The sequence below is a fragment of the Anabas testudineus genome, chromosome 10 (assembly GCF_900324465.2).
Source record: "Anabas testudineus chromosome 10, fAnaTes1.2, whole genome shotgun sequence".
NCBI classification, from domain to species: Eukaryota; Metazoa; Chordata; class Actinopteri; order Anabantiformes; family Anabantidae; genus Anabas; species Anabas testudineus.
In genome coordinates this window covers 147,501-166,687 of record NC_046619.1, presented here as the reverse complement: position 1 = coordinate 166,687, position 19,187 = coordinate 147,501, and the positions used below count along the sequence as shown (strand labels likewise).

Genomic DNA, 19,187 nt, shown 5'->3' with positions numbered 1-19,187 from the left:
GTATTTACATGCACTGGGTAAGCTAATTTCTTAACTGTCATTTAAATGTGAAGCCTGGTTACTGTAATCAGGGTACGGGATTAGTAAAACTTGATTTCCCCAGGTAGATTTCTCCCAGAGAATTGTGATTACTCTGTCATGTAAACGGGTAACTGGGTTTCTAATCTGTTTTTTAGAAGTGCGCATGTGCATAACAAAGGCTGCTCTCTACTACTATCAGCGGCTAGATGAAAGAGATGACCATTAGATGAAGCGACAGAACTGAGTCCAGCTAAAACTAAAACAAGCACAAAATTTTCACTCTGCATATTTCTTTAATTCAAACTTTTTGTGCTGTTAAAAGATGCACTGTGAATGTCTGTCATTGTGTGCCTTTCTCACAGCGCTGTCCATCACCTCCCATGACATGTATTTATATTAAAAAAAAAAAAAATAGATGGGAGGAAAAAAGCATTCTTTTCTTTCTCCATACAGTTTAAATCGGTGGCACCATGTTTACAGAATCAGCCCAGGGCAGAGGAGAAATCATATTACTCTTTTGCTGTACATGTGTGCTCGAATTTCCAGTAACCAAGTTTCTTGAGTACATGTAAACTTGTTCCCTGATTACCTGAGAAACCTGGTTTTTTCCTCAGTAAACCGGTTACTTGAGTGCATGTAAATGCACTGAATGTACAAACTGCATATAAACATGTGGCTTGAATGACAATTGTGCATGTTTGTGTGCAGTTGTGAAGGCTTTTAGCCAGGGTTTGACAATGTACAGTGTGTTAGAGTAAATTTAGTTACCTTTAAATATGATGGAACTGGTGATACTGGCTGCATGTTGACTTTTTTAATTCTTTTAAAACAACCTGTTGAACCTGCTTTCCTGCTACCTCTCCTTCACTCTTGCTACAACTTGGCTTAACTTTTTATAGTCATTCTTGTTCTGTTTTTACACTTTAGGCCTCAAGGTCAGTGAGGTGTTATTATTTAGGGAGTACACAATTTTTTTATTATGTGAGAAATTAGGATGTGCCAATGTTCTTTCTCTAGCTTTTCTCGCTCTTCGCTTGTATTTTGGAACCTGTTTGAGTACAAACTACAAAGTGATTCTGTTGTTAAAAAAAAAAAAAACATATTGTTTTAGTCCCTAAGGCAAAACCTGCACCTGGTCTGGATTTATAAAGTATCTCAGAATCGCTTAAGAATCACACTTTAGGGCATAAGTCAGGGTTTTCCCTACCATATATGTATGTGTAGTGCCTAAGTGTTGATACGGGGCCACACAAAAATCATACATAATTTACATTATTCCCTTTTTATATATCACCTGATTCTGAACAATGTTTTATTTTGGAGAATTACCAGATTCTCTCTTCCACATCTGCCTATGACTCAGTCTTGATGCACATAATACATTACCGCTAAACTGAAACTCCCAAGCTAGCAAAATGAACAAAAAACAAGCGTCTTTGGAAAGTTTGTTTGCGCAGGGTAAAAGAGCTAGTGAGGAGATGGAAGAAGAGCCTACAACTTCAAAGAAAAATAAAGCTGCATTTAACAGACGATACCAGGAGTTCTATTTGAAATATGGATTTATTGCGACACACCAAGCCCGCTCTGCATTATATGTGGCGACCGGCTTTCTAATGAGACAATAAAGCGTTCAAAACTGCTTTGCCACTTAATTTTGATTGGCAAAAATCTCATTTTGATCGAAAACCCCTATATATTTAGAAAATACCAGTTTTTATGCTGGTCGTATCATTTTATTTTGTTGTATTCATCTGCCATACCATCCGTGAAAATATTGTCTGACATTAAACGGGTCCGTGGCGCAAAAAAGGTTGGTGACCACTGGTATAAGGCATTTAGGCAACATATTATGATGAAGATAAGAAAAGAAAGAATTCTGCATCTTTTGGTAAATATCTTCTATACTTTCTGATGTTGTGCTAAATGAATTGACTAAAAGGAAACAATCAATTGGTTGCTGGGAATATTATGTAAATACCTGCTTTATTCACAATTCATGCAGCCCACCTAGAAATTCTGGATGTTCAGGATTCCAGTGCATTTGTAAAGGCAGTTTAATTTTGTTGCGAGACGTCTGCATGGGTGACCAAATTAGCTTTCCTCTGGGTGACACAAATCACTTTAAAATCTGTGTGAAATCTTTAAGAAGTAAACCGAACAGTGTCAGATTTGTCTTCAAATTGTTTACTTGGATCAGACAGCCAACAAGAAATATTATCTCATATCATTGTTGTTACCAGGTGGTATGGCCAAGAAAAGGACTACAATGTCCTAGTCATGGACCTGCTTGGACCCAGTCTGGAGGACCTGTTCAACTTCTGCTCTCGCCGCTTCACCATGAAGACGGTTCTTATGCTGGCAGACCAGGTAGCTAACATATTCACAAATTCACCTCTGTGCAGTCTTTCTAAGGAGTGAATATGCCTAAGGGAAATAGTTAAATACAACTCATTGGGTGGGGCTACATCTCAACAAGCAGGTTCTGGTTCAAACTTGCTAGCTTTGTCTTTGAGATGGGTAGCAGAAACACCCACAGTTCAAAGACATGTAGGCATTTACAACATTTTATTGTGCTATCATGAGATAAATGCAAATATCAAAATATTTGATATGACATGCACCAAAGTGGTACATAGGCATGCATTCCTGTTGGATTACTTTGTATATAACTGTAAATTGTAAAAATATGGAATGCTGTATTTTTTGCAGTTTTCTATGATTAGCATGAGGGGAAAAAAACCTTCTGGTGCTTGGAATTGTTTACTGTGTTTTGGATTCTATTAAGCATTTTAACCACTCTCGGTACAACTGACATTCCTGGATTGTAAATTATGTATTTCTTATCAGTTCAGTTCAGTTTTATTTATTTGTATAGCGCCAATTCACAACAGAAGTTATCTCAAGGCACTTCACAGTGTAAAGTTTAAGACCTTACAGAGAATAATTATACAAATATTGTACAGAAAACCCAACAATCCCATTTAAGCAAGCTTTAGGCGACAGTGGATAGGAAAAACTCCCTTTAGAGGAAGAAACCTCCAGCAGAACCAGGCTCGTAGTGGGTGGCCATCTGCCTCGACCGCTTGGGGTGAGTGGAAAGAGAAGAGAGAAAAGAACAGCAGGCAATAAAGCCAACAACAAGCAGCAAGAACATTGGGCAGGTCAACTGGATTCTGGAGATTTACAGCTCCAGGCCGAGGATACCTGCAGAAAAGTACAGAGAGACAGAGGGAGACAGAGAGGAGGAAACACAACTACAGGAGTGAGAAGACACAAAGTTAATGACATGGAATGGTGGCATTTGCTTTGATATAGGAGAGAGGAGCTCAGTTTGTCAGAGTTCCCCCAGCAGACTAAGCTATATCAGCATAACTAAGAGTCACCTGATCAATCTCAAACTATAAGCTTTATAAAAAAAGGAAAGTTTTAAGTCTACTCTTAAATGTGGAGAGGGTGTCTGCCTCCCGAACCTGAACTGGGAGCTGGTTCCACAGGAGAGGGGCTTGATAGCTAAAGGCTCTGCCTCCCATTTTACATTGGAAACTCTAGGAACCACAAATGAACCTGCAGTCTGAGAACGCAGAGTTCTGCTTACACACTGCTACATGAAGGAACACACCGACCTCCACAACCACATTTGCTTTGTTTTAACATTAGGAAATGTCTTATTTCCTTACTGTGTTTATTTAACGGTGGCTTTTTTTCCATCTTCAGATGATCAGCAGAATTGAGTATGTACACACAAAGAACTTCATCCACAGAGACATCAAACCAGATAACTTTCTCATGGGCATCGGCCGTCACTGTAACAAGGTAAGTACAAGCTGTGCATAAAAAAGTATGTATTATTAAACATCTGTGGAAGAGCTGCTTGCAGGTGTAGCCAAAGTCCTGATTCGTAGCCGATTCACACTCATCAATGGTCTGTCAATGGTTATGTGACATTTATACTTAGTACCTCTAAACAAACCTTTTTATGGCTGTGACTTGACCGGCCCTAACTGTTGTTTTAGAAACAAACCAGAGATGGTATTTGGTCAATGGCATATTTTTGTAAGCTTACAAAATGTACACAAATGTATGTTTACCTTTCTGACTTCAACCTTACATGGTCTTAACACAACACAGCAATCAATAATGGCTTTAGCCCTTAAGAAAAATCTATAAATGAGACAGGACACTTGATAATCTGCTTTTTATGTTCAAAAAGATGTGATAGCTTAACGTCTTTGAAATAGTTATGAAAAGTACTGAAGTTCCAAAATTATTTTGCAAAAGAAAAACTTGCAAGGTATCTTGTTACTCATATGTTGGTTTTGTTCATTACTGACATCAGGATCATCATTATCTAACAGTTCCTATAAAAAGTATTCACCCCTTGGACGTTTTTACTTAACCATGGTCAGTTTAATCGGCCTTTTTCCGGGAAAAAAAGGCAAACTCGTAACTATTATGATTTTAGATTTTGCAGATAATTGCATCTGTTCAGAAAGAGAAACCACACAAATTTGGAACAGGTGGCTGCAATTGTACAAAAGAGAAATGGCTGGTAATGCAAAGATGCAAGAGTGTACACTATGTTGTATCACAAGCTGGGGCATACAGTCTACCTTCTTGTCATAATAAATGAATACAGAGTTTCTTAAATTTCTGCAGCAGGACACATTGATATATCTACAGCGAGATGTGCTGCACCATAGCTCAATGCCATTACTTATAAACATATATAGTTGACTTTAATCTCGAAATGAAAACTTTAAAACATCTTCACATGACCCTAATACTTTGTTTTAGTGCAAGACCTCTGATTAGTCTGTTATCTGTAGAAATCAGAAAAGCAAGAACAAAAGTGACCTTGGACTTGGAAGGTTCTCTCTGCAATTGATGTGGTTAGAAGATACTGCCCATCTTTCAGAAAAAAACTAACATGCAGCAGAGTTCATCTTTGACCAAGAATTGGCATTGCAAGGACTAAAGGGGATTTCATCTCTATTAATCTATTAATAAAACAGGCAAATAAATCCTCTATGAAGTTTAGTTAGTTGCTCTGTCACTCAGAAATCCTAAAATGCAGACGTTATTGAGTAACAGACTATACATGGCTATTTAAATGCGCACATGTGCGAAGAGGAAGAAAATAATTTTTCTCCTTGTATTTCTTTGCATCTAATCAGTGGTGTTATAAACTAGTTGCCTGATTTTTATAATAACATTCTGTGTCGTCATTTAGAGCCTTTGCAGACAGGCAACATTTGCTTAAACACTGGGTCTATATTTTAACAGCCTTCTAAAGAATGTATATTCAGAGTGAGTGTGCATCCACAGCCCAGCATTGTGTCCTGCTTGACATTAGTTGCAATAGCTCTGCAGTACTTCACCAGCTTATCCCTGTTACAGCAGTCTAGCCCTGTTTCTAACAGCCAACATTCAGTCTAAAACTGCATTCAAACCTGCACGGACACCCTGAACATTTCCGGACTTTACCTGTGAGCCCCCTGGTACAAAGTCTACGTAATGTCTGTGTGAGTCCAGGTGTAAATACAGTAGGTAACATTATTAAGGGATTTATAAGTGAGGAGAAGAATTTTTAATTCAATTCTGGATTTTACAGGGCGCCAATGGAGAGAAGCTAAAGTAGGAGAAATATGATCTCTCTTAATAATTCCAGTCAGAACTCTGGCTGCAGCATTTTGGATTAACTGGAGGCTTTTTAATAAGTTATTGGGACATCCTATTAATAAGGAATTACAATAGTCCAGTCTGAAAGTAACAAATGCATGGACTAGTTTTTCAGCATCACTTTGGGACAGGATGCTCCTAATTTTAGCAATGTTTCTCAGGTGAAAAAAGGCTGTTCTAGAGATATCTTTGATGTATGAAGTGAAGGAGATATCCTGATCAAAGATAACTCCGAGATTTCTTACAGTATTGAGGCCAGTACTAAGTCATCGATCGTGAGAACGTGATTAGACATAGTGTCTCTGAGATTTTTAGGCCCAGACAGTATAATCTCTGTCTCGTCTGGATTTAGGAGAAGGAAATTGAAGGACATCCAGGTCTTTATGTCTTTTAAGCATGCTTGAAGTTTGACTAGATAAGTATAGCTGGGTATCATCTGCATAACATGGAAATTTATAGAGTGTTTCCTAATAATATTGCCTAAAGGGGACATATATAAAGTGAAAAGAATCGGTCCAAGCACAGATCCCTGTGGAACTCCATAGCTGACTTTGCTGTGCATGGAAGACTCATCATTAACCATGTACAAACTGAAATCTATCTGATAGATACGATTTAAACCGTCTGTGTAATAAAATGTTGTGATCTATAGTGTCGAATGCAGCACTAAGATCTAACGTGACTGTCTGATGCTAATAGAAGATCATTAGTAACCTTTACCAGTGCTGTTTCTGTACTATGTTGTAAATCGGAATCAGAAATTGGTGTTAGTGATTGGCCGGTCATTTTTTTTACAGCCAATGAATCTTAAAACTGGTCCATTCTAATCTCCAGCCAATTGATCTTAGCATTGTTAGTTAAAATGACTGACTAGGAAAATGTTGTTTTAACTGTCACTAATAAACAGCACTCTGTAGGTTATAAAAAAGCTGTTAAAGATTGATTGCAAGGAAAGATGCACAGCTCCACGACTGCAGTGTTTTAGCTCAAGTTTCATAAAATCCAAACAAGTGCTTCATATTCTCTTCAGCAGGGCATCTCAGTTTCTGAAATTACATTCTCTGTATTTATGTTGTATAGACTTTTGTATTTGCTATTATTGCTTGTCTCAATTTTTAAGTTATTTCAGAGAAAATTGTGATTTTGTTTTTGTGAAAGGGTATCTGTAATTTTTTTATGTTTGTATAAGAAATTCTAGTGCAGTCTCTTCTCTGCTGAAACTGGTGAAGAGCATTAATCGACTGTTCACTGTAAGCTACATTAATTACATTTAGATTGCTTGGGTTTGCACTTCCACTTCGGTATCACAGTTTGCTGTGTAGTACTGAAATTCTAAAAAAAGATCTGTTGCAGTTTACATATAACTGTACAAAATCCTTCTTAATTTCTGGATGTGTGCTTCCTGTTCTATAACATTTAATGAAAATAAGAACAGTCTCCAGGGATTACAGTTGGTAACTGTAGTAATAGTAATGGGGTATTTGTATTTTTACTCTGTCATAATCCATGACAAGAAGTTTTAATGCTTTCTTTAAAAAAAAAAAAAAACTATCTCTAGCTAAAAGATAAGGTTGGGAACCCAAACTCAATTCCAAATGACAACCACATTCAAACTGGGAAGTAACAGGTACCCGTAGCAAAGCCTCAGTTCGGTTTTGCTCATTGGTTCTCAAACGTGGAACCAGTGTTGCACTTGTGATTTTAGATGCAAGCTGGCAATGTGGGCTAATGTTATAAGCGACAACAGTGGTGCGCAGTCAGTGGGTAAAAGTGTGGCTTACCTTTAGAAATGAAAACGACGTTACCAACCCTCCTAAATGATCATCTCTCTCTCGCTCTCGCTCGCTCTCTCTCGCTCTCTCTCTCTCGCTCTGTCTCTTAGAAACACAACAGCATAGTCTATAAATAAGTGTTGATAGATAAAGTAGTGATTTGATTATAATTGACCAACATTATCATAGCTAGACAGATTAGTCACAGTTAATTACAATAACTTTAATACCAATTAAAATTTGTCAGGGCAACTAATAGGACGTCTCAATTTAATTTTAAATGGTAAGACAGCAAAACTGGAAAAGCTCTTACTTTGTTTTGCACACTGAGCTTTGCTAATTTCAGGATAGGTTTGTGAAAGCATCATTCTTTTATTGATTACTGGGTTCTCTTATCTTAAAACAGAATTAAATCAGAAACACAAAATATTAAAGAGAAGCAACAAAAATTGTCAATGTCAATTGGCAGTTTAAGTTGGTTTAATACTGAAAATTTGCAGTAATGATCAGGAGTGTGATCTTGTGCCATGGAATTTTATAATATCAAAACTTAACATTTCTTGTTGAGGTAAAAGCTGTCTTGGTATATCCGTATATAACAGAACTATAGCTGCAGTCAGAATGTGAAATTAACATAAAACATGCCCACACCACTTTTAAATTGTTTTGTGGAAATAAAACGGCAACAGAGAAGACTGAAAGACAGTGCTTTACATTGTGGCTAACGTGAGGAAGGCATATTCCTCATGTTAACAGAAAGAAAACTATAGTGGCAACTGGTTTGACAACGTGAACGGCAGCTCATTTGACCAACCTGCAGGAGAGAGTTACTGCCCAAAGGTCTCAACTGCTGCCAGAAAACGTATTCGCTTGCACACTGTTGAACTAGCTGTAAATGAGTTGTATGTTATAGTTACTATATCATTGATGTCAGAATTTATTTTTTTTCGCCACATACAATTAAATACCAGCGGTATCAAGAACAGTATAAAATGGGACACCTCTACTTCAACTTCAGCATTTTACAATCTTCAATATTTTTACCTTCATGTGGGAGGATGTATTGTAAGTCACATTAGGCAAATGTTGTCCCTCGTTGACAGGAATATTTTTAACAATGAATCTGTCACTTTTGACAGATTTTAATACCCTTGGCAATCTACTGTAACTTTAGACAAATCACTTCCCTGTGCAGTTGGTAGCAAGTGTGCATATTAATTGCATTATAACGTTGCCTAGCTGGCTTTAGCTATTACATTGGCTTGCTCTACAAGACAGCAAATTGTGTGGCTTCACGCTCACTTACAAAGACCGGCAGTCTTTTCAACCTCTGGTTTTATCTGACCACACCTGAGCTTTGGCTCTCTTGCCTGCGGGCTGAGCTCCACCCTCAGTCCACAAAGACCAGAGGCAGAAAGTGAAAAGAAAGCACATGATAATACCACAACTATATGCAGAAGTTGTAGTTGGTGTAAGTGATCAATAGACATCAATTCTTTATATTCAGTCAGTCACATATTATAGTAATGATTAGATATGTTTAAATTATTGAGTTTAAAGCTGGACTAACAGATTCAACGAGCCAGCTGTGTTCTGTGATGTTCCTTGGATTCAGTGCAGGTGGGTGGCAGACGGGAGGATGTTAGCAAAGATGACATCACTGGTAGAATTACTCCCACCAGACTCTGAATGTCGGAAAATGTATAGTGGTATGATTTGGTGCTATACTAATAAAATTGTATTGTGTTTTTGATTATACAAACTTGAATTGTGTTTTCATTTTATGTTTAACTTCACTTACCTCTGCTGCTGTAACAATGAAAATTTCCCCAATGTGGGAATAATAGTTGTTATTATTAGTATTAGTGTATTGTCATTATTAGGTTAGCCTTCAGTGTATTTGAAATTAAAGTGTATAAGAAACCTCCATACAAACCTCCATACTAAAGCTGTTCACTTTCACTTATGCTTTTTCTGTTAGTGTAGGGTCAGTAATGGCTGACAAGCAGTTGATTTGCCAGGTGTTCTTGTGGCTTGATCTTCATTACTCCATCAATAATCAAGCAAATAAGACCTGCAGGTGGTTCTGAGTTTTACATTTGCATTTGGTTGCTGTCCACTCTCCACATTAAGTCCAAAGAATTGTCTATGCAAGTGAAGGAGGCCATCATTAGGCTGGAAAAATATTAGAGATAGGACATTAGATGAAGAGCTTTATTCCATGCACAAAAAAATAGGGAGTGTCTCTGAAAATGGGTGTATTTGTTAAAGGTTAATACCACATGATTACCACAAATTGCCTTGCCACACATTTTTTTTTCATTTTAGTTTTAGTGTGTCTGTTTACAGAGATCTAATGCCAAAAAAGTATAATCATTAAACCATAATTAGCATAACTGTCTTCCTCTGTTTAGTTTCAGGCACATGCTCAGTCAGAAGTTATTTTCCTTTTTCTTTTTTTTTGTCTTAAGGTGGTACTCAGATCTAAGTACCTAAAAGAACATCTTAATTCTGTACAATCTGTTAACGTAATATTGTCAGTTGCTTCTTTTATACCTGGCTATTGCCAAATATTAACCCAGTTTGTCTATTAGTTTTGAGTGATTTACATTTTTTTTGTAAACAAAAGCAGTGGTGGCCTGTGGAAAAACTGGCATTTTGAAAAAGTATTATCCTCCTAACAGATTCACTGTAGACTTGTAAACGCACTGTTATATGTAATTAGTGTTGCTGGTGGAAGAAAGACAACCATGGGCTGTGCCATATACTGCCCCATTCCTCTCTGACCCCCTCCCCTCCCCCCAGGCCTTTCCTGAGCCATAGTGTTGCCTGTCTGCACTGGCCTTTGTCTCCGTCAGACATGATACTGTCTGTATCAAGTTTAAACATCCCTTTGTATCTAGACATATGTTTGGCCTCTTGTTGTACAGCATTGATCTTTCTATGGTTGGCCTGATGAAAGATGAAAAAATTGCTGTAACATTGTTTCTTCTAGACTGATGGCCAGAATGATCATATCTGTACGACAAAGATTTAAAGTGGGTTTTCTATGGCTGTGTAGGTCCAGTCTTATTTGCACAGAAGTAGTTGCCATCCTAGCTGTTCAGGATACCTGTAGGGAGCAAAACCATGTAGATACAACCCGAAGTGCCTGTTGTACACATACTAATTATGACTGAAGGTGGATAGAGGCTGTGTGATTTGACCCCTGCCCCTCTACTGTCTGCCCTAGTGTTTAGACTCGTCAGTGGGGAAGAGGAAAAGAAGCTTGGCTGTTAGCTCTTCTCAGGACCCATCTTTCTCAGGATTTAAACCAGGTGTGACCTTTACCACAACACCAGCTGCCTCACAACAGCAGTTGTCGCTTGCAATCATAACTACACAGGTTTAAAAGTCAGTCAGAGAACCATCCTGCACTCATACCTATGTACTCCTTACGGTGGAGGTCCAAAGGAGTAGTAATTGTCTCTATATGCTGTGACAAGGGGTCTTACTCCTAATTGAATTGCTTCTTAGTTGCATCAGAATTCCATTCCTGTCTCTTTAATGTGATTGGCCTCAGAAGTAAAAACATTTATGAAAGTATGATTAACTCTATAGCATTTTATATTAAGCCCAAATCAAAACTAATCTCCAAACTGAGGAGTGTTACTTTTAATGTTTAACTAGCCCTTGCATTATTAGATAGCAGGCTAGCAGACTAGCAGACTGAGATTAATGTGAAACCCATAACTGATTTTTAATTAGTGATCATACTGATGCCTAACACTGAACATCTCATTAAAAACAAAAACAAAACAAACCAAAAAAGGTTGACATTTAATGTATATTTCTTTGTATGACTCTAAGGAGCCCCGACTGGGCCCAAAGTTGGATATTATATTTATGGTAGTACAGTATAGTGCAGTGCAAATGAATAGTAGCACTTGCATAACTGTTTAAAATGTTATTTAAAGCTTATGACTCACATTAAAAGTATCCAAGGGTATTTAACAGTTGATAAACTGGGGGTGTAAATCAGAAAACCACATCAAGTGCATTCTTGCAGGAAATGTGAACATCTAAAAGGGTATTGGAAGTTAAGTGTTGCCAATAATTGTTTCATGGTTGTCAAGACACCATATGGTTTTAGTTGGCAGTTGTGCAACAAGCCTGGTCACAATACTCCCTAACTTGAAACTTCCTAAGACTATTCTCAGGCCAATTTATATACCACAAGCTTTATCAAGAATTAGCTTTCACATTGGATGCTGCTGCTGCTGCTTCTGCTTCTGCTACCCAAACATGGGTTGATTAGGTTCTCTTTAATCAAGTTATTGTCAATGTTTCAATTTGTAGTAAATATTTAGTATTAACTTGAGATTTTTCTTCTTAATGTTTTATCATATGTACATTGTATTAATTTGGTACATATTCAGGTAATGCGCTAATAAATGAATGCATCAGCAGCACTATTGGTTCTTAAATTATAGAGAAAGTCTAATTGCATCAACTGCTTGAAACTATCTATAGCTGGACTTTTAAAATATAAATATACAGACCATCTACAGGACAGTGGAATAAGCTAATGAGTGTTTAAGGTATCTTAGATATCCTATTTCACTAAAATATATTTAAGCTGTTATTATAGATTGATTGTAGTGGTCACATTTGGTCATAGCACATTGTAGTGTAAATGGACACAAAATGTGGCAGTACAATGTTTTACTTGTAATTGTGGTCCCTAACACGACTTGGTGAGGATTTTGTCTAGTACTTGGATTTTTAAAGCATTTCTTTCTAATGTAGGGTGTTACATGTGCTTTTTTATGCTCTTTAATTTAGAAGTCAGTGTAACTTTGATGTAAAGGTTTCCATAAAAAGGCCTTAATGTGGATTGTACTGAATTTTTGTAGATGTTATCCTCTAGCACATACAGTAGCAACATGTATTAAAGGTAATAAGGACAATTGCATGAGCGATTAATAAAACTCGAATACTATATTCAGGTTGGTGTCAGGTTAAAGATTATGAGAGACCTTGCACTGACCAGGAAGTAGTGCTTATACTTTTAACAGCACTAGTCAAAACTGAAAAATAATAAAACCTCATACTATAGAGTTTATTTTAGTCTATAGAGTTCAGGATTATTTTACACAATTAACTACTCTATTAACACTTTTTTTTTTGTTTGTTTTTTTTTTTCTTTTGGACAGTGCCTGCTTTGGCTAACATTGACTATGGACAATGGGCCAACAGGCCTTGTCTTTTATTGTTGTAGAGAGATGCATCTGGTTAAGTTGTCACAGCACAACATTAGGGCAGAGCCCTCCGCCTGTTATGCTGCACTTTGTTGAACTGTATGCTGAAAGAAATAGTCCTTCTACTGTGTTTTGAGGGTGGGCCTGGAGAGGTGAGAGGTGTAATTAAGGTCAGCATAGATTCTCAAAAAACATCTGCTTACCCAGACAAGTAGACACAGTGAACAGATATGGACACTTAGTATTAAGTAGTGACAGTGTGAAACTGAGTCATCATAGTTTGCCATACAGTGGACCAGCATACTGCTTATTCTGCCTAGCTGCTCAGTTATAAGAATTGTCTACACTGTACTGTACCAACAGCTTTTAAGACTCTTGACTATTTGGATGTTGTTTTTTCCATTTGACTGAGTGTGGTTTAGCATCTTAATGACAATGTGTTGTAGTGGAACAGTATTTAGTTTTTTATTTTGTTTTTACTGCGTCCTTAAAAGGTGATTTATCAATTGAAATAAAACAAAACAATACTTAGTTATACCTTACAAAATGGTAGTGGCAGTATCAACCTGATCTGATGCAGCTTTCAAAGACCACATCTGGAAGTTGAACAGTTATATGGCATAAAAGTATTGTTGCAACAACAAGTTTTTTTTAGATCTCCTCAGTCAGTACAGTGTTTCTGACATTTGTATTTTACAGCAGGAGTCAGCTACTTTTGTCTTTTAAACTGAAGAAAATTTAAATAATTTTGTACATCTTCACAGGGGACATGAATAGGGCATCACTGTCAGATAACCACCATCTGTTTTGTCCCTCTCTGTCAGTTGTTCCTTATTGACTTTGGTTTGGCAAAGAAGTACCGAGACAACCGGACACGGCAGCACATCCCCTACAGAGAAGACAAGAACCTGACTGGCACAGCACGCTATGCCTCCATCAACGCACACCTGGGCATTGAACAGAGGTCTGTCCACAAATTTAATGTTGAAGAATGTATATTTCTTGTTTTGTCAAATGAGCATAGCCACACACATTGCAGAGTTGCAGTTAATCTTCCATTACAGGCTTATTTCTTTATTTTTCAATTATATAATGTAAATATATACCAGGTTTGTTTATTATGTCAGACTAACATTATTGCTTTCTTCAGTCGTCGCGATGATATGGAGTCACTAGGCTACGTGCTGATGTACTTCAACAGAACCAGTCTGCCATGGCAGGGATTAAAGGTATAAATGTGTGCCAGTTTTCCATGAAGGTGTGTGTGTGTGTATATATAATGATAATATATATATATATATTTACACACACACACACACACATATATATATTATATGTATGTATGTATGTATGTATGTATGTATGTATGTATGTATGTATGTATGTATGTATGTATGTATATGTATGTATGTATATATATATATATATATATATATATATGTATGTATGTGTATATAAATATATATATACATATATAAATATACATATATATATATATATATATATATATATATATATACATATATAAATATATATATATATGTGTGTATGTATATATATATATATATATATATGTATATGTATGTATATATGTATGTATATATATATATATATATATATATATATATGTACACACATATATGTATATATTTGTGTGTGTGTGTGTGTGTGTAAACATATATACATATATATATATATACATATACATATATATATATACATATACATATATATATACATATATATATATGTATGTATATGTATATATTATATGTCTGTATATTTATATATATGTATGTTGTATGTATATATATATATATATATCTATGTATGTATGTATATGTATATATATATATTAATATATATATATTCTGTATGTTGTATATTTATATCTATATATATATATATCTATATATGTATTATGTCTTTATATTGTATATATGTATGTATATATGTATATATATATGTATCTATGTATATTATATATGTATTATGTATGTATATGTATATTGTATATATGTGTGTATGTATATATATATATATATAATATATATCATATATATATATATATATATGTGTATATATATATCTATATAGGTATATATATCTATATGGATATATAGTATATATATATTAGTAGATATATATATATATATATATATATATATATATATATAATATATATATAGTGTATATATATATCTATATATACATTCTGATAGGATTTATTCCAGTGAGCCCAGTATGCTGAACTAACTAACTAGTTACTTATTTGAGGTGTATTGCTGAAAACACCTTAGTAGGTTTTTGTGTTTAAACAATCAATATGTGAGAAAGCAAGAAAAAAAAATGGACCACAGACATGACTGTGCACACATTGTGTTTGTCAGGCTGCCACAAAGAAGCAGAAGTATGAGAAGATCTCAGAGAAGAAGATGTCCACGCCTGTTGAAGTCCTCTGTAAGGTAGGAACACATTAAACGGGAATAGTGGTACAAGCTGTCTTACATACAGCCACAAAGCTCGGTTTTATGAATAATACTGCATTTTATTTCTGTAGCGTTTTTTTAAAACAAGGTTACAAAGTATCTGGATGTTGAGTCATGGCAACTGGAGCCTTTTAAGGCCGGGTGTAAAGTGGAACCAATCTGGAGGTAAATAATCTGGTCTCCAACCAACCATCCTCCTCACTGAAGAAGCTATTTGGATTATAGTAAAACGTTTTAACCTAACAAGAAAGTTCAGTTGCCATGACTCAACTTCCACATACCTAAATAATTTAGAATCTTCACCGACAGAAGGGTTGCAAAGTCATGCACAATGCATGTTTCCAGGGTTTCCCAGCAGAGTTTGCCATGTATCTGAACTACTGCCGTGGCTTGCGCTTTGAAGAGGCTCCAGACTACATGTATCTGCGCCAACTCTTCCGCATTCTCTTCAGGTAAACACTTAAACACATAAGGAGAAGAGTTTTGATTCTGATGTATTTTACCACTACTGGCAAAATAAACTAAAAAGGCCAGTTCATGACTTCTGCATTCATCTGTCCACCATAGTCTCATATAAGTAAGTCAGAGGTAGTAGGAAACACCACTGTCCACAGTGCTATTGCACTGCGCATGTGCTTGATAAAATTGTATTTCAGGTATTTCTCAAATTTATGGTATTTAGTGTTTATTTCTTGTGAAGCAGTTACTGTGTTTTTCTCCCACTTTTTCATATTGTTTGATTAAAGCAAACCAACTGTAGTATGAATAGAAGCAATATACATCTAAGGTCCGAGTAAAGATCAGTGTTAATTATAGGGAACAACACACAAGACACTACCACCATGTAGGTATGATAATGTGTTTGATATGTTAACTAAACCAGTTCTTTGTGGGACCATGAGGCAGTGTTATTCAATAACATTACAAGATCTTTACTGCCCTAAAATGCAGCACAATTAGTCGAATGTTAGGTTTGTTCTTCAGTGAAGCATGCAGGTTGGACATCATTGTTTGTGTCTTTAGATTTTTTTCTGAACAATTGAGTTGAATTCATTTAATTTTGTGATTACTTAAATAATCTTACAACAAACATAGATCATTAGTTATTAGACAAATTAAAGATAGTGTTATAGTTAAAATAGCAAAAAATAGGTACTTTAAAAACATAATCTCTGGACCATCTAACTTAATAAGCTGTGTTCTGCGGCTATCCTAGGTAATGATTCGATGTGTTTGGAGTTTCACTGCACATCTGTTGTCCAGTTTATTTATTTTCCCTATAAAATGCATGCTGCAGGCTTTCATGGTGGCAAAATAAAACGAGATGTGACTGCAAGCTGAAGAACTGACTTACCTCTTTTTGTTACACAACTCATATTCAGGGCAAGCCAACATATACCACAAAGCCTATCTGGAAAAGATGTTTCAAATCAAACTTGTTAAGCACCTCAATGACAAGCATGCAGACCTCACAGAGCAACAGAGGTTGCTGTTTGTAATGAATAACAAAGACATTATACAGATCCCCACTGTAAGTCATATAAAAAGTATTTTTTTTTAATTGGGCAATTCAATCAAAATTCAATGTAAATCTGGCACTTGATGGAGATGAAGCTTGGATGAAGTCCGATTTGCAGATGACAACTAAAGTAGACTTAAAACAAATTACTTGACACATAAACTTGGCAGAACATGAAGACATAAAGACGTGAAAAGAGTTGGTCCTAACTATTGGACATTATAGTTGTCAGTTTGTCATCTGTTATGCTGTCGCTTTCCTGATAAGGGTTTTTGCTCTTGTTCTGTGTTGACATCTTTATATATATTGTGATACTAAGATGAAACGAAAACATTTCTTCCTAGAGCACTTTAATATTTTTCCCTTTGAATTAGATATTTTGCTTGCCTTGTAAGTCGCTTTGGATAAAAACGTCTGCCAAATTCTAAATGTACTATGTCTTGACAATTTCAGATCATTGTGTAAATATCCAAAAGTAACTAAAGCACAATACTTGTTACACTTCCAGCATTGTTTTTATGAAATGTATGAAATGCAATTACATTGTGTTATATGAATATGTAACGTGCTTTTAACATTTTTTAATTACTGGTTATTAAAAATGCAGTCTGCATTTTGCCAGTCTTTCAAACTATTGATTGGTGTGGATTTTCTGCTTATTAGTTGTTCATGTGTGTTTTAGGACTCTGAACCATCAGTATGACTACACATTTGACTGGACCATGCTGAAACAGAAAGCAGCCCAGCAGGGGGCCTCCTCTGGGGGCCAGGGCCAGCAGGCGCAAACCCCCACAGGCAAGCAAACTGACAAACCCAAGCCTAACATGAAAGGTTAGTAGCAAACAGCCAAGTGACGTTTTTTTTTTACAGACACCAATTGCTCATATTTTCATTTACTATTGTATTTAGATTCTGTTTTATTCCCTAACCCACACCCAGTGCCCCTTTAAAAAAAAAAAAAAAAAAAAAAAAAAAAACAACACAGATTGGAAATGTAAAGGGGGAAAAAAAAAGTCATGATTCCTGATGGAATGATGAACCCTGTAGCACAAGTTCGAGGTGGCACCCTATTAGAGTAGAAAATCCAAAAGCAAACAATTTGATACAATTGGTCTGTCTTGCAGAAGCAAAGACGTCCTTGGGGAATTTGGCTACTAACTTTGCTGCCATGCTATTCTGTTGGGGCTGGACAACAGGCTTTCATCATTGTGACACTTTTTTATTGCTCACCAACTCACTCTGATCTCACACTTCTAACCTTTCAGCTGCCCGTCTTGATTAACTTCACCTCACCTGAATGGATAATGTTGAAAATGTCTTTCCTTAACTCACTATGATGTTAATGATCTACACCTAGTGTCAAGCCGATTGAAATCAAGTGTGTCTCATTAGGAGCAGCAACCCAAAAAGTAGTTGTGCCTCATAATTAGAATAAATGTTCTGTCACTCACTCTCCTAATAGAAACCATGAAGTTCTTCTCACGGGAAAAAATGGATGGTTAACATGACTAAAATGGTGAAAAAAGAGAAGAGCCATCTGGAAGTGAATAAGTTTTTCATTATTATTTTTTTAAAGTAGCGTAAACATACCAAGCAAGTAGTTAGAAATTAGATTTTACTAGTCTTCCATTCTGAAGCAATACAACCAGATATCTGAATTTGTTGTTTTCGGTGTATCGCTGTGCGATAAACCGAAATAACTTTTTCTTGACAGAACTAAAATTCATAGTCGATATAACTTTGATAGGACCCATTCCATCCATGTTTTGACAGGCAACATGAAAGCCAATAATAATGAGTATAGTGCTGCACAAACCAATCGTGACAGTAAAAGTTACAGCGGAGTAAGATTAGGTTGACACCATGGTATTACCTGTTAGCAGCACACGCCAATGTTTTGGCTACTGCAGCCATGTACAGCAGTACGTCAGGAGCAGGAACAAGATAAGAGGAAATGACAACAGAAAATGTTAGTGGCAACTCGTGTGACAGCGTTACTGAAGGACACAACCCTAGGCTTAAAAAGGTTGTTAAAAAGAATGATCAGAGAAATTCAGTAGTGTGAAGCCATATTGGCTAAGTAAAATCCAACGGAGAAGCAGACTGGCATGCACTGCTGTGTCAAAAGCAAGTTCCCACATAGACAGGTAATACCATTAATGTTTTTTTTTTATTCTCTGAAGGAATACCATCCTTTAGAGCATGCATAATGCAAGGTTGTACCATCCCTAAGCCAAGTCCTGGTGGTTTCCCTAAAACAACCAGTATGTTACCAATGCAACAACAACATGATGGTGCACAGAGGGCCCACTAGGGGATTTTGGGCCCTCAGGCCACCCTCATAAAGTGTGTTTCTCATTGTTTGGTTGGAGACATTCACACCAGTGGCCTGCTGGAGATCATTTGGGCTCTGGCAATGCTCATCCTGTTCCTCCTTGCACAAATGAGCAGATGCTGTTCCTGCTGA

At 36.2% G+C, this 19,187-nt stretch overlaps 1 protein-coding gene across 2 annotated transcripts in view; it reads left to right on the top strand.

Moving 5' to 3' along the window:
* Positions 1 to 2,236: 2,236 nt before the first annotated feature.
* LOC113166879 (casein kinase I-like) overlaps positions 2,237 to 19,187 on the top strand; it is a 25,120-nt gene continuing 8,169 nt past the window's right edge. The window contains exons 1-8 of one of the 2 annotated variants that reach the window (XM_026368335.1): positions 2,237 to 2,388; positions 3,736 to 3,834; positions 10,705 to 10,784; positions 13,533 to 13,676; positions 13,863 to 13,941; positions 15,103 to 15,177; positions 15,547 to 15,653; positions 17,403 to 17,556. In XM_026368335.1, the coding sequence (XP_026224120.1) occupies positions 2,299 to 2,388; positions 3,736 to 3,834; positions 10,705 to 10,784; positions 13,533 to 13,676; positions 13,863 to 13,941; positions 15,103 to 15,177; positions 15,547 to 15,653; positions 17,403 to 17,556 (828 nt within the window). In that variant the 5' untranslated portion in view covers positions 2,237 to 2,298. Of the gene's footprint in view, positions 2,389 to 3,735; positions 3,835 to 10,704; positions 10,785 to 13,532; positions 13,677 to 13,862; positions 13,942 to 15,102; positions 15,178 to 15,546; positions 15,654 to 17,402; positions 17,557 to 19,187 lie in introns of those variants that run through there. The other variant, XM_026367495.1, reaches the window with a different exon arrangement.